The 13,477-nt window shown below is 56.7% G+C and overlaps 4 protein-coding genes across 15 annotated transcripts in view; 2 read left to right on the top strand and 2 right to left on the bottom strand.

Moving 5' to 3' along the window:
• Positions 1 to 13,477, bottom strand: part of LOC139790517 (POTE ankyrin domain family member G-like) — a 178,266-nt gene that overhangs the window by 44,338 nt on the left and 120,451 nt on the right. Inside the window, exon 1 of one of the 6 annotated variants that reach the window (XM_071732371.1) lies at positions 338 to 516. The exons of the other annotated variants lie outside the window; for them this stretch is intronic. Within the exon in view, the coding sequence (XP_071588472.1) occupies positions 338 to 496 (159 nt within the window). The 5' untranslated portion in view covers positions 497 to 516. Of the gene's footprint in view, positions 1 to 337; positions 517 to 13,477 lie in introns of those variants that run through there. 6 annotated transcript variants of the gene reach the window in all.
• The window catches only part of LOC139790522 (POTE ankyrin domain family member G-like), a 170,666-nt gene that overhangs the window by 47,896 nt on the left and 109,293 nt on the right, over positions 1 to 13,477 (bottom strand). The gene's annotated exons all lie outside the window — the stretch shown is intronic.
• Positions 4,565 to 9,228, top strand: LOC139790535 (E3 ubiquitin-protein ligase RNF31-like). The gene is made up of 4 exons (XM_071732412.1): positions 4,565 to 4,587; positions 5,473 to 5,530; positions 5,635 to 5,731; positions 8,877 to 9,228. The coding sequence occupies exons 3-4, from the start codon at positions 5,715 to 5,717 to the stop codon at positions 9,109 to 9,111; spliced, it is 252 nt and encodes an 83-aa protein (XP_071588513.1). The 5' UTR covers positions 4,565 to 4,587; positions 5,473 to 5,530; positions 5,635 to 5,714; the 3' UTR covers positions 9,112 to 9,228.
• On the top strand, positions 10,840 to 12,564 carry LOC139790509 (meiotic recombination protein REC8 homolog). Its single transcript, XM_071732364.1, has 4 exons — positions 10,840 to 10,897; positions 11,019 to 11,087; positions 11,270 to 11,424; positions 12,260 to 12,564. Exons 1-4 carry the CDS (start codon positions 10,842 to 10,844, stop codon positions 12,562 to 12,564), a joined length of 585 nt encoding a protein of 194 aa, XP_071588465.1. The 5' UTR covers positions 10,840 to 10,841.

Below are 13,477 nucleotides of genomic sequence, written 5' to 3'. Positions count from 1 at the left end.
AAGAAACTCGACCCCCAAGTTACCTACAAATAGGACTGCGTGGGGGTACCAGATTTAGAATAAACTAGGTTTAATATTAAGCAACGTCTTTCTTCCAGTAACAAAAGAGAGAATTTTGGTCCCTTGTAACAGGCACTGGGGCCAGAAAGTGAGCACCTTATCCTTCTGCAGATTTTCCTCTCAGAATTACAGGATGTTGGGACACCTGAAACACCCCAGGCGCACGTGGCAAAGCTACTGGCTGCCTTTTCCTCGTGAAAATAGGGACAGAAGAGGGAAAAAATATTCCAGCACACTCCACCTGCAACCACCAACCAACCACCACAGGTATTCTTACCTCTAAAACTCCTGCTCCACAATGACAGGCAGCAACCCCGCTTCTTCCCGTGACACTCCACTCCTCCTCAGAGCCAGGGACTGCAGGAAGGCTCAGCCAGGGCTGATCTCCTCCCCCCTGGGAACAGCTCCCTGAGCTGACACACAACCCCATCTCCATGCTGGCAGGAATGGGTGCCTGAGGGCTTTCCCTTGCTGTGGCCTCTGCAGTGAGGCAATGAGCACTTCCCAGAGGAGACTGAGGCAAACAAGTCCTGGAGAACCTCAGCATTCTCAATATCCTGTGGAGCTAGGTCTGACATTTCCTTTAGGAGAGGGCCTCCATTTTCCTTGCTTCTCCTTTTATTCCCACCTAGGTACCTCTCAAAGCTTTTCTTATTGCTCTTTCCATGCCTGGCAGGATTCAATTCTACCTGGGATGGATGTGGCTCTCCTGCCCTGCTCCCCAGCTGCTCCGACCACCTCTCTACTCCTCCCAGGGTACCTGCCCTTGCTTCCCTCCCCCCCTCTGCATGCTTCCTCCTTCAGTCTGAGGGCTTTTAGGAGCTGCTGGCTCATCCCCGCCACCCTCCTGGAGTTTTTCCCCAGCTGCGGGATGGGGAGTGTGGGGAAACTGCAGCTGCCAGCATGGCCTGGGAACCAAGATGGCCGCCGGGCAGCCCCCTGCATGGCCCGGGACTACAGCTCCCAGCATGGCCCGGGACTACAGCTCCCAGCATGCCCCGGGGCACTCCTCCTCTCCTGCTGCCTGAGCCCGCCCGACCCCGGGGCTGCCCCGGCCCCGGCCCAGCTGGGAGGGGGAGCAGGAGGAAGGGGATCTGGGCAGGGAGAGAAGGCAGGAAAAAGAGTGGTGAGGAGCGGGAAAGAGGTGGAGGGGAAGGGGGCAAAGAGGGAGGGAGGGAGGGAGAGGAGAAGGGCGGGAAGGAGGAGAGAGGGGGGATGGAGAGAGAGCGGGCCAGGGGCCTGAGAGAGACAGAAAAGGCCCCAGGAGAGGGGAGTGACAGAGGGGTGGGAGAGGGAGCAGGAGAGAGGGGAAAGGGCGAGGGGAGAGGAAGGGAGAGGGGAGGGAGAGGCAGGAAAGGGGAGAGGCTGCAGGAGAGAGAGGGACAATAAGGCCAGGAGAGGAGAGGGAGAGAAAGATGTGGAGAGAGAGAGAGAGAGAGAAAGAGCAATGGCTCTGAGAGCAGGCAGGGAGGAATTGGGAAGTGTTGAGAGGGAGACAGGCAGTGAAAGCCCAAAGTTGTGATGGGCAAAGGAGAGAGAGGGAGGGATGAAGAGCTGGGGGCAGGGAGCTGGGCAGAGCCCCAGAAGAGCAGTGCTGAGCAGCTGGGCCAGGCCCCAGCAGCCTGGGCTTCCCCCTGGGGTCTCCATCTCTGCTGTCTGCCAGCACTGGGGGCACCCCAAATGTCCTGCCTGCTCCCCACAGCCCTCCTGAGCCCTGGGGACAGCTGGGCTGTGGTGTCCATGTCCCAGGGCTGATTTGGGGGTGTCAGGGCTCTCCCGGGGCACTCTGGGACTGAATGGGAGCAGTATCTCTGAGTGCCTCAGCCTTTCAGCCCTGGGCAGCTGCAGCCAGGCACTTTTTCAGGCTGTGACAGATGATGGGAAGATGGATGCTGGTGCTGTGCTGGTGGCTCTGTTCAGCTCCCACTCCAAAGCTGTGATCACTGAGATCCGGGGCCACCTGAAGGCCCTGGCAGAGATCTCCAGGGAGTTTGTATTCCATTTTTTGGTATCTTTGGGCTACAATCTGCTGGGGCAATGGGATGCTGGGGTTCCAGGTGCTGGGGCTATGGGGTGGCAAGGTTGTGCTATGCCAGAGTTTAGGTGAGCATGTTCTTGTTCCTGACAGAGTCTGGGTTTGTTGGCCTGGGTTCCTGGGATGAAGTTATTTTTACCTTGTGTTCTGAATGGTCTTTTCTTGTGCAGGATGAAAGCTTGTTTTCATTTTTAGGGTTTGATTAGGGACCCTTGGTTTGTGTACCTGGTATCTTCAGGTTGCAGTTGGCAACACAGAAACCATCCTGGGGGCCAGGGGACATGATGGGTGATCCCCAAATCATTCCAGGTGATCTAAATTACCCTGGAGTGTGGACTCCCAAAATATTTCAAGAGAGCCCATGTTGCGTGGGATGAGTCTCGCCGTGGGAGTCAGTCGAGCTAGTGCTGGCTCGGACAGTATCAGGAGCTAACTTTGATCCGTCCGGCTCTGGAATTCTTCCCGGAAACCACACCTACCAAACCCGGGCATGCGTGCCTGGGCCAGCCCCAGCTGGGCACAGGGGGGGGGGGGGCACCGTCTGGGCAGTTGCTGCCTACATTTCCCCCTTTTTTTTTTTTTTTTTTTTTTTTTTTTTATGGGGGAAAAGATGACAAATACGCGAAGATCTTAGCTGCGTGGTGCCTCGTTGTTCAGGGCCGGTGGTACTGGTCTGCAGGGAGAGGTTGGTGAAGACGACGAAGCCGCAGAAGCTGAGGGTTAAAGGCATCATCTGCGAAGCCTGCAGGCTCCTGGAGGTGATCAACAGGATGATGGAGCTGGGCTTTTCCCAGCAGTGTATGGCAGGAGGACCAGAGACAAGGAGCAGGAGTAGAAACATAAAGAGCTTGGGGTTAAGGATTCCCTCGTACAGCCACTTTAGTTTAGGGGCTGCTTTTATCTTCGCAGCCTTCCGTGGGGCCGGGGGCGGCATCGGGGGTTGCTCTCCGCGGCAGCCGGGGGTGCCGCCGGCCGCGGTTTCCGCCCCATCATTTTCCGGTGTTTCGACTTCCTCCAGGGGTGGTGCCGACGGAGTTGCGCTCGGCGCTGTCCCGGGCTCCCCCCCCTCGGAGGGCGGCGCCGGCGGGGCTGCGCTCGGCGCTGTCCCAGGCTCCCCCCCCCTTGGGGTGCGGCGCCGACGGAGCTACACTCGGCGCCCTCCCGGGCTCCTCCCCTTCGAAGGGGGGTGCCGGGGGGGTTACTGTGGGCATTTCCTTCAGGGGAAATACCTCGGTCTTTCGTAATGGGGCCGCGGCGGTGGCCATTGCCACTTCTACTTCGGCTTTCAAGCAAGCTAATAGATTGCAAACGGTTCGCCAGGTGTTGTCCGCACCAACAATGTCGCCGTTGGCCTCCTTATAGTGGAAACTTGCCAGCACGTTGTACACCTCCCCCCACAGGTCCCAGGCCGTTTCGGGACTCGGGTAGCGGAGGTTTTCCTGCGTTTCCGCCTGGGTTGTAATCTGATCAGCAACGGTGGTGCCGGTAGTTTTGCTCACATAGGAGCCCATCGTCAGATTTACTGATAACGGTGTTGAAGAGAAGAAAACGTTTCTCTTACCGGAATTTTTCGGGGTATCAGACGGTCTGTGGAGAAGGGTCACTTTCGGACGAAACGCTCAGGGAGACAGTTTAGACCGAAATTAATGCCCGCATTCTCCACCAGATGTTGCGTGGGATGAGTCTCGCCGTGGGAGTCAGTCGAGCCAGTGCTGGCTCTTTCGGTATCAGGAGCTGACTTTGATCCGTCCGGCTCTGGAATTCTGCCCGGAAACCACACCCCCGAACCCGGGCATGCGCCCCTGGGCCAGCCCCAGCTGGGCACAGGCGGGGGGGGCACCGTCCGGGCACTTGCTGCCTACACTGTCCCCAGGGGGGGTGCCTATAGGGTCTCTATAGGGTCTCTATAGGGTGCCTATAGGGTATCTATAGGTCCCTGTGCCCTATAGAGCTGTCCCCAGGGGGGGTGCCTATATGGGGTGTCTATAGGGGGTGTCTATAGGGTACCTGTAGGGTCTCTATAGGGTGCCTGTAGGGTATCTATAGGGTGCCTATAGGGTACCTATAGGTTCCCCTGCCCTATAGAGCTGTCCCCAGGGGGGGTGCCTATAGGGGGTGTCTATAGGGGGTCCCTATAGGGTATCTATAGGGTGTCTATAGGGTGCCTATAGGGTACCTATAGGTCCCTGTTCCCTATAGAGCTGTCCCCAGGAGGGGTATCTATAGGGGGTGCCTATAGGGGGTATCTATAGGGTGTCTATAGGGTACCTATAGGGTACCTATAGGTCCTTGTGCCCTATAGAGCTGTCCCCAGGGGGGGTGCCTATAGGGGGTGCCTGTAGGGTCTCTATAGGGTGCCTATAGGGTCTCTATAGGGTATCTATAGGTCCCTGTGCCCTATAGAGCTGTCCCCAGGGGGGGTGCCCCCTCCGGGGGTCCCTCCACGCCCACCACCCCCGGCACTGCCCCAGAGCCTCCAGAGCCTCCTCAGGGTCAGCAACTGGGAGGGACTGGGAGCCACTGGGAGGGACTGGGAGGGGGTTGGGGGGGACTGGGAGGGACTGGGAGGGGATTGGGGGGCACTGGGAGGGGACTGGGAGGGATTGGGAGGGGGTTGGGAGGGACTGGGGGGCACTGGGAGGGGACTGGGAGGGATTGGGAGGGGACTGGGAGGGAACTGGGAGGGGATTGGGGGGGACTGGGAGGGGACTGGGAGGGGATTGGAGGACATTGGGAGGGACTGGGAGGGACTGGGAGGGGACTGGGGGGCACTGGGAGGGGACTGGGAGGGATTGGGAGGGGACTGGGAGGGAACTGGGAGGGGATTGGGGGGGACTGGGAGGGGACTGGGAGGGGATTGGAGGACATTGGGAGGGACTGGGAGGGATTGGGGGGCACTGGGAGGGACTGGGAGGCACTGGGAGGGGATTGGGGGAGACTGGGAGGGAACTGGGAGGGGATTGGAGGACATTGGGAGGGACTGGGAGGGATTGGGGGGCACTGGGAGGGCCCTATGGGGCATTTGGAGGGCACTGGGAGGGACTGGGAGGGCACTGGGAGGGATTGGAGGGGATTGGGAGGAACTGGGAGGGGATTGGGAGGGACTGGGAGGCACTGGGAGGGGATCAGGGGGCACTAGGAGGAACTGGGAGGGGACTGGAAGGCACTGGGAGGGGGTTGGGGGGCACTGGGAGGGGATTGGAGGGACTGGATCTGACTGGGAGGCAACTGGGAGGGACCACACCCAACTGGGAGGAACTGGGAGGGACTGGGAGGGACTGAGAGGGGATTGGGAGGGACTGGGAGGCACTGGGGGGAACTGGGAGGCACTGGGGGCCAGGTTTGGGTCTGGGGGTGACTTGGGGGTCCCCCCACAGGAGGGGGGGGTTCCCTTCGACACGGAGCCCCCGGCGGGGTCCCCCGAGGTTCCTGGAGGTACCAAAACCCCCCTTTTTCACCCCAAAAATCCATCCCAACCCCCCCCAACCCCTCCCCCCCAAGTCTGGGGCTGCCCCCCAAGGTTTTTTTGGGGTCCCCAGGGGGCTGCGGGGTCCTGGAGCAGAAGGAGACCCCCGGGGGGCTGCGGGATCAGCCCTGTGGGAAAGAGACCCCCCCAGGCATGGCCGGGCTCTGCAGGTGGGGGGGAACCGGGGGGAACTGGGGGGAACTGGGAGGCACTGGGAGGGCACTGGGAGGCAATTGGAGGGGGTTATGGGGTAATTAGGGGGGGCTGGGGGGAATTGGGAGGCACTGGGAGGGCACTGGGGGGCAATTGGAGGGGGTTATGGGGTAATTAGGGGGGGTTATGGGGTAATTAGGGGGCACTGGAGGGAACTGGGAGGCACTGGGAGGGCACTGGGAGGCAATTGGGGGGGGTTATGGGGTAATTAGGGGGGGCTGGGGGGAACTGGGAAGCACTGGGAGGGCACTGGGAGGCAATTGGAGGGGGTTATGGGGTAATTAGGGGGCACTGGGGGGAACTGGGAGGCACTGGGAGGGCACTGGGAGGCACTGGGAGGGCACTGGGAGGCAATTGGGGGGGGTTATGGGGTAATTAGGGGGGGCTGGGGGGAACTGGGAAGCACTGGGAGGGCACTGGGAGGCAATTGGAGGGGGTTATGGGGTAATTAAGGGGGGTTATGGGGTAATTAGGGGGGGTTATGGGGTAATTAGGGGGCACTGGGGGGAACTGGGGGGAACTGGGAGGGCACTGGGAGGCACTGGGAGGGCACTGGGAGGCAATTGGGGGGGTTATGGGGTAATTAGGGGGGGCTGGGGGGAATTGGGAGGCACTGGGAGGGCACTGGGAGGCAATTGGAGGGGGTTATGGGGTAATTAAGGGGGGTTATGGGGTAATTAGGGGGGGTTATGGGGTAATTAGGGGGGGCTGGGGGGAACTGGGGGGAACTGGGAGGGAATTGGGAGGGGTTATGGGGTAATTAGGGGGGGCTGGGGGGAACTGGGAGGCACTGGGAGGGCACTGGGGGGCAATTGGAGGGGGTTATGGGGTAATTAGGGGGGGTTATGGGGTAATTAGGGGGCACTGGGAGGCACTGGGAGGGCACTGGGAGGCAATTGGGGGGGGTTATGGGGTAATTAAGGGGGGTTATGGGGTAATTAGGGGGGGTTATGGGGTAATTAGGGGGGGCTGGGGGGAACTGGGGGGAACTGGGAGGGAATTGGGAGGGGTTATGGGGTAATTAGGGGGGGCTGGGGGGAACTGGGAAGCACTGGGAGGGCACTGGGAGGCAATTGGAGGGGGTTATGGGGTAATTAAGGGGGGTTATGGGGTAATTAGGGGGGGTTATGGGGTAATTAGGGGGGGCTGGGGGGAACTGGGAGGGCACTGGGAGGGAATTGGGAGGGGTTATGGGGTAATTAGGGGGGGCTAGGGGGAACTGGGAGGCACTGGGAGGGAATTGGGGGGGTTATGGGGTAATTAGGGGGGGCTAGGGGGAACTGGGAGGCACTGGGAGGCAATTGGGGGGGGTTATGGGGTAATTAGGGGGGGCTGGGGGGAACTGGGAAGCACTGGGAGGGCACTGGGAGGCAATTGGAGGGGGTTATGGGGTAATTAGGGGGGCTGGGGGGAACTGGGAGGCACTGGGAGGGCACTGGGGGGCAATTGGAGGGGCTTATGGGGTAATTAAGGGGGGTTATGGGGTAATTAGGGGGGGTTATGGGGTAATTAGAGGGGGTTATGGGGTAATTAGGGGGGGCTGGGGGGAACTGGGGGGAACTGGGAGGGCACTGGGAGGCAATTGGAGGGGCTTATGGAGTAATTAAGGGGGGTTATGGGGTAATTAGGGGGGGTTATGGGGTAATTAGGGAGGGTTATGGGGTAATTAGGGGGGGCTGGGGGGAACTGGGAGGGCACTGGGAGGGAATTGGGAGGGGTTATGGGGTAATTAGGGGGGGTTATGGGGTAATTAGGGGGCGTTTGGGGTAATTAGGGGGGGCTGGGGGGAACTGGGAGGCACTGGGAGGGAATTGGGGGGGGCTATGGGGTAATTAGGGGGAGTTATGGGGTAATTAGGGGGGGTTATGGGGTAATTAGGGGGGGTTATGGGGTAATTAGGGGGCACTGGGAGGCAATTAGAGGGGGTTATGGGGTAATTAGGGGGGGTTATGGGATAATTAAGGGGGGTTATGGGGTAATTAGGGGGCACTGGGGGGAACTGGGAGGCACTGGGAGGGCACTGGGAGGCAATTAGGGGGGGTTATGGGGTAATTAGGGGGGGTTATGGGGTAATTAGGGGGGGCTGGGGGGAACTGGGAGGCACTGGGAGGCAATTGGAGGGGGTTATGGGGTAATTAGGGGGGGTTATGGGGTAATTAGGGGGAGTTATGGGGTAATTAGGGGGCACTGGGGGGAACTGGGAGGCAATTAGGGGGGGTTATGGGGTAATTAGGGGGTTATGGGGTAATTAGGGGGCACTGGGGGGAACTGGGAGGGCACTGGGAGGCAATTAGGGGGGGTTATGGGGTAATTAGGGGGGGCTATGGGGTAATTAAGGGGGGTTATGGGGTAATTAAGGGGGGTTATGGGGTAATTAGGGGGGCTATGGGGTAATTAGGGGGGCTATGAGGTAATTAGGGGGGGCTATGGGGTAATTAGGAGGGCTATGGGGTAATTAGGGGGGGCTGGGGGGAACTGGGAGGCACTGGGAGGGCACTGGGGGGCAATTAGGGGGGTTATGGGGTAATTAGGGGGGGTTTGGGGTAATTAGGGGGGGCTGGGGGCACTTATGGGTCACTTTGGGGTCCCTTTGGATCCTTTGGGGTTTTTCTGGATCCTTTGGGGTCCTTTTGGGGTCTTTATGGATCCTTTTAGGGTCCTTTCTGAGTCCCTGTGGATACTTTGGGTCCTTTTGGGGTCCCTTTCGGGGTCTTTATGGATTCTTTGGGGTCCTTTTGGGGTCTTTATGGATTCTTTATGGATCCTTTGGGGTCCTTTTGGGGTCTTTATGGATTCTTTGGGGTCCCTTTGGGGTCTTTATGGATCCTTTTAGGGCCCTTTTAGAGTCTTTATGGATCCTTTGGGGTCCCTCTGGGTCCCTTTTGGGTCTTTATGGATCGTTTGGGGTCCCTTTTGGGGTCCTTATGGATCCTTTTAGGGCCCTTTTAGAGTCTTTATGGATCCTTCGGGGTCATTTTGGGGTCCTTATAGATCCTTTGGGGTCTTTATGGATCCTTTGGGGTCCCTTTGGGGGTCCCTATGGATCTTTACGGCTCCTTTGGGGTTTTTATGTCTCCTTTGGGGTCTCGCTGCCGGCTCCAGGTCCCACTACACGGAATATTTGGTTCGTTTGGTGAACGCGGCGGGTTTGGATCCTTCCCCCCTCTACACCCCCGCGGAACTGGCAGCGGCGGCCGAGCGGCACCTCCGGGGGGGAAAACCCCCGCAGCTCCCGGGAGAGACCCAGGGGGACTACGAACAGCGGCTCCGGGACGCCCTGGCACGGGAGGCCCCGGTCCGGCCTCGGCCTCCGCCGCCCAAACCTCCCCTCGTTTAATTAAAAAAAACAAACAAACAAACAAACAACGCCCCCGGGAACCTCCGGGGGACCCTCCCGGGACTCACCCCGCACCCCAGGGCTTCGCTTCTCAATAAACTCGCGGTGTTCAAAGCGTTTCGGGCCCTTCCCCGGCCGCCATTTCGCTGCCCCCCCCCCCCCCCTCCCCTCAGCGCGGCCGCCATTTTGTCTCCTTCCTCCTCCTTCGCCCTGAGGAGACGGAGGAACGACGGCGCCGCCGCCGCTGATTGGCTGCGGCCGCTGAGGCGGAGCGGCTCCCATTGGCCGAGCCGCCCTTGCGCCCGCCTCCGCGGGGCGAAACGAGCGCTGATTGGTCAACGCGTTCCCGCCTCTGCCTCCCCGCCCGCCCACACCCCGTCTCTCCTCCGCGCTGAGGCAGGGCGGGCGCCGATTGGACGGCGCTTTCCCGCCTCTCCCGGCGCTGCTTCTGATTGGGCAGCGCCGCCTCGGGGTGCCGCTCGCTGATTGGGCGGGGGGCGGGGAGACGGAGGTGATAAAAGAGGCGGCGAAGGGCGGGAAGCGGCAGAGAGGAGGAGGCGGCGGCGGCGGCTGCGGAGCTGTGAGGGGGGATTGGAGTCGGAGGAGAGAGCGCTGGCGGTTTCATTTAATTAATTTTTAATTATTTTAATTAATTTCACTTATTTCAAGTTCATCTTTTCGTTTTTAAATTATTTTTGGTCGCTTTTTCGTTAATTTCGGGTTGATTACCGAAGAGGGGGCGAAGCGGCGCTCATTGAATTAACGAAACCGGGGCGGGTTTTAGGGCGTTTTTTGAGAGGAATTTTTGTTCTTTTTCCAATTTTTTATTTTCCCGGTCCCAAAGATTAATTTTTTGTTTAGTTTAGTCCGGGTTAATTTATTCATTAATTAGCGTCCCCCTCAGTTAATTAACGTCCCCATTTCGGGGATCTTGTTCTGCCCCTAAACCACTGTTTTTTTTTCAAAAAAACCCAACCCTTTTTAAATTATTATTTATTTTGATTATTTAATTAAATTACAGCTTTAATAAATCAATAGATTGAGGGATTTGGGGGCGGTTTCCCCCCGGTTTTGGGGTGAAAACCACGAGTTTAATAATTCCTTTAAATTATTTCCCTTTTGAGGACCTATTTAAGCTTAATTAAAATTAAAAGCTGAGTTATTTATTAAAAATAATTTATTGAAATTATTTATTGAGGTAGTTTATCGAAGTTATTTATTTAAAAAGTTATTTATCGAGCGGTTATTTATTAAAAAGCCACCGAAAAATTATTTATTGGGGTTATTTATTGAAAAATTATTTATCGAGCGGTTATTTATTGAAAAATTAAAAGTTATTTACTGAAAATTTATCGAAAAATTAAAAATTATTTATTGAGAAGCTGTTTATCGATAACTTAGGTGTTAAAAAGTTATTTATTGAGCGGTTATTTATTAAAAGGTTGGGTTTTAAGGAGTTAAAAAGTTGTTAAAATAGAACAGAGGAAAACCCGAGCTTAAAATTCTAATATTAAATTTCAATAAATTAAATAAAATCATTAAAATAAATTAATAAATTAATACAAAAGCCTCTTCGAACCCAAGCAGCCAAAGATTAAAAAAAACCACTTTAATTAATTTACACTTTATTTTAACTCTTAATTCCCCCCCCGCCGCTTCTCCCTTTCCCTCCCGTCCCATTTTGGGGCCAAACCGGGGGATTTTGGCTCCGTTTTTTTTAATTTTTCACCATGTTCTACTACCCGGAGGTTCTGCGCCGCCACACCGGCTGCTTCGGCACCATCTGGTACGGATTTTTTTCCTCATTTTCCTCTTTTTTTCCGTCATTTTCGTTCCCTCTTTTTCTCGGCGGCTTTTTTTTCGATTTTTTTTTTTTTTTTTGAGGCTCAACCCCCTTTTTCCCGCAGGTTGGCGGCCACCTGCAGCTCCCGCCTGCAGCCCCGCGAGTACCTGGGGGTGGACGTGCCGCGGACGTGGTAATTTTGGGGCAAAACCCCTTAATTTTGGCTCTTTCCCCCCCTCCCCCCCCCCCCTCCTTCCCCCTTCGCGCTCCGCAGCGGCAAAAAAAATCCTGCTGCTCCCGCTCCTCCTTTTATCCCCCCCTTTGGCCACGCCCCCTGGGCTCCTATTGGTCGCTTCTCGCTCTCCCCCCGCCCAGCGCCGCGGTGCTCTCGTTCGTCATTGGTCAAGGCGGCTGGGAAGCTCCGCCCCCTCCCGCCGGGGCCCCGCCCCCTCGCTGCTCCCTCTATTTAGCGGCGCTGCTCCAGTTGGGCCTCGCTCGGGTCTATGGGAGGCAGTGCCGGAACCTCCTGGGTTCGGCAGCGGTTCGGGGGGGATTTGAGGGGGTTCGGGGGGTCCTGAGGGAGGATTTGAGGGAATATGAGGGGTCCTGAGGGGGGATTTGAGGGGATCTGGGGGGGTTTGGGGGGTCCTGAGGGGGGGAAATGGGGATTTGGGGGGGATCTGAGGGGTTTGGGGGGGTCTTGAGGGGAATTGGGGGGTCCTGGGAGGGATTTGAGGGGGTCTGGGGGGGATTTGAGGGGTTTGGGGGGTCCTGAGGGGGGGATTTGAGGGAATATGAGGGGACTTGGGGGGTCCTGAGGGGACTTGGGGGGTCCTGGGAGGGATTTGAGGGGTCCTGAGGGGGTTTGGGGGGTCCTGAGGGGGGGAAATGGGGGTCTGAGGGGGTTTTGGGGGTCCTGGGGGGGTCTTGGGGAGATCTTGAGGGGAGTTGGGGGGTCCTGAGGGGGGTATTTGAGGGAATTTGGGAGGGTTCGGAGGGTCCTGAGGGGACTTGGGGGGGTCCTGAGGGGGGGAAATGGGGATTTGGGGGGGATCTGAGGGGTTTTTGGGGGTCCCGGGGGGGATTTGAGGGGAGTTGGGGGGTCCTGAGGGGGATTTGAGGGGTCCTGGGAGGGTTCGGGGGGTCCTGAGGGGACTTGGGGGGGGTCCTGAGGGGGGGGTAATGGGAGTTTGAGGGGGGTTGGGGGGTCCTGAGGGGGGAGTTGAGGGATCTGGGGGGGATTTGGGGGTCCTGAGGGGTTTTGGGGGGTCCTGAGGGATTTTTGGGTCTCCCGGGGGGTTCTTTTGACTCATTTTGGGGTTTTTTTTGGGGTTTTTTTTGTTTTTTGGGGGGGGGGGGTCCCAGAGGAGGCTTCCCAGGTCCTGTGGCGGCTGCACAGGGCGAGACCCCCCCCCAACATCGACCTCAGCCCCCCAAAAAGTGAGAAAACCCCCCAAAAAAACAACCCAGAGACCCTCAGGGACCCCCTGGGACCCTCGGGGACCCCCGCAGGGTTTTGGGGGACCCCCCTGAGACCCCTCCCCCCCCCCAGGGCTCAGCTGGTGGCCGATGCTCAGGCTCAGATGGTGGCCCTGGAACTCGCCCCTGACCCCTTTTTTGGGGTGATGGTCCCCGAGCTGCCCCCCTCCCCCGCTGATCCCACAGGTTAAAAAACACCCCCAAAACACCAAAAATTCAAAAAACCCACTTTTTTCACCCAAAAACCCTCTTTTTGACCCAAAATCCCCCCTTTTCGCCCCCAAAATCCCTTTTTCCGCCCCTAAAATCCCGGTTTTTGACCCAAAAATCGCTTTGTTCACCCCTCAAAACCCCGGTTTTCACCCCTAAAGCTCTTTTTTTGACCCCAAAATCCCTTTGTTTGACCCCAAAATCCCTTTGTTTGACCCCAAAATCCCCTTTTTGACCCCAAAATCCTTTTTTTAACCCAAAATCCCTCCCCGCCCCCCAAATTGCTTTTTTGCACCTAAAATCCCTTTTTTCACCCAAAAACCCCTTTCTTGGACCCTTAAATCTCTTTTTTTGACCCCAAATCTTTTTTTTTTTGCCTCTAGAATTTTGTTTGACCCCAAAATCCCTTTTTTTGACCCCAAAATCCCCTTTTTAACCCCAAATCCCTCCCCCGCCCCCCAAATCGCTTTTTTTGCACCTAAAATCCCTTTTTCACCCAAAGTCTCATTTTTTGCCCCAAAAATCCCTTTTTTCACCCCTAAAATCCATTTTTTACTCCTAAATCTATTTTTGATCAAAAAAAATCTTTTTTTTTGACCCCAAAATCCCATTTTTCCCCCCAAAACCCCTTTTTTTTAACCAAAACCTTTTTATTTCACTTACCCCCCTTTATTTTAACCAAAACCCCCTTTTTTCCCCAAAACCCCCTTTTTTCCCCAAAACCCCCTTTTTTCCCCAAAACCCCCCTTTTTTCCCCAAAACCCCCTTTTTTCCCCAAAACCTCCTTTTATCCCCCAAAACCCCTTTTTTTAACCAAAACCCCTTTTTTTTTAACCAAAACCCCTTTTTTTCCCCCCCCACCCCCTTTACTTTTAACCAAAACCCCCGTTTTCA

The sequence above is a fragment of the Heliangelus exortis genome (assembly GCF_036169615.1).
Source record: "Heliangelus exortis chromosome W unlocalized genomic scaffold, bHelExo1.hap1 SUPER_W_unloc_1, whole genome shotgun sequence".
Lineage (NCBI taxonomy): Eukaryota > Metazoa > Chordata > Aves > Apodiformes > Trochilidae > Heliangelus > Heliangelus exortis.
Note: the sequence above shows the minus strand (reverse complement) of the source record. Positions and strands in the feature narration are given on the sequence as shown.

Excerpts from the sequence above, each read along its gene's own strand:
- LOC139790509 (XM_071732364.1), top strand. The coding sequence starts at position 10,842 with ATGTTCTACTACCCGGAGGTTCTGCGCCGCCACACCGGCTGCTTCGGC. Across the intron at positions 10,898-11,018 it reads GGCTGCTTCGGCACCATCTG|GTTGGCGGCCACCTGCAGCT; the intron begins GTACGGATTTTT and ends TTTTTCCCGCAG. Across the intron at positions 11,425-12,259 it reads GCAGTGCCGGAACCTCCTGG|AGGAGGCTTCCCAGGTCCTG; the intron begins GTTCGGCAGCGG and ends GGGGGGTCCCAG.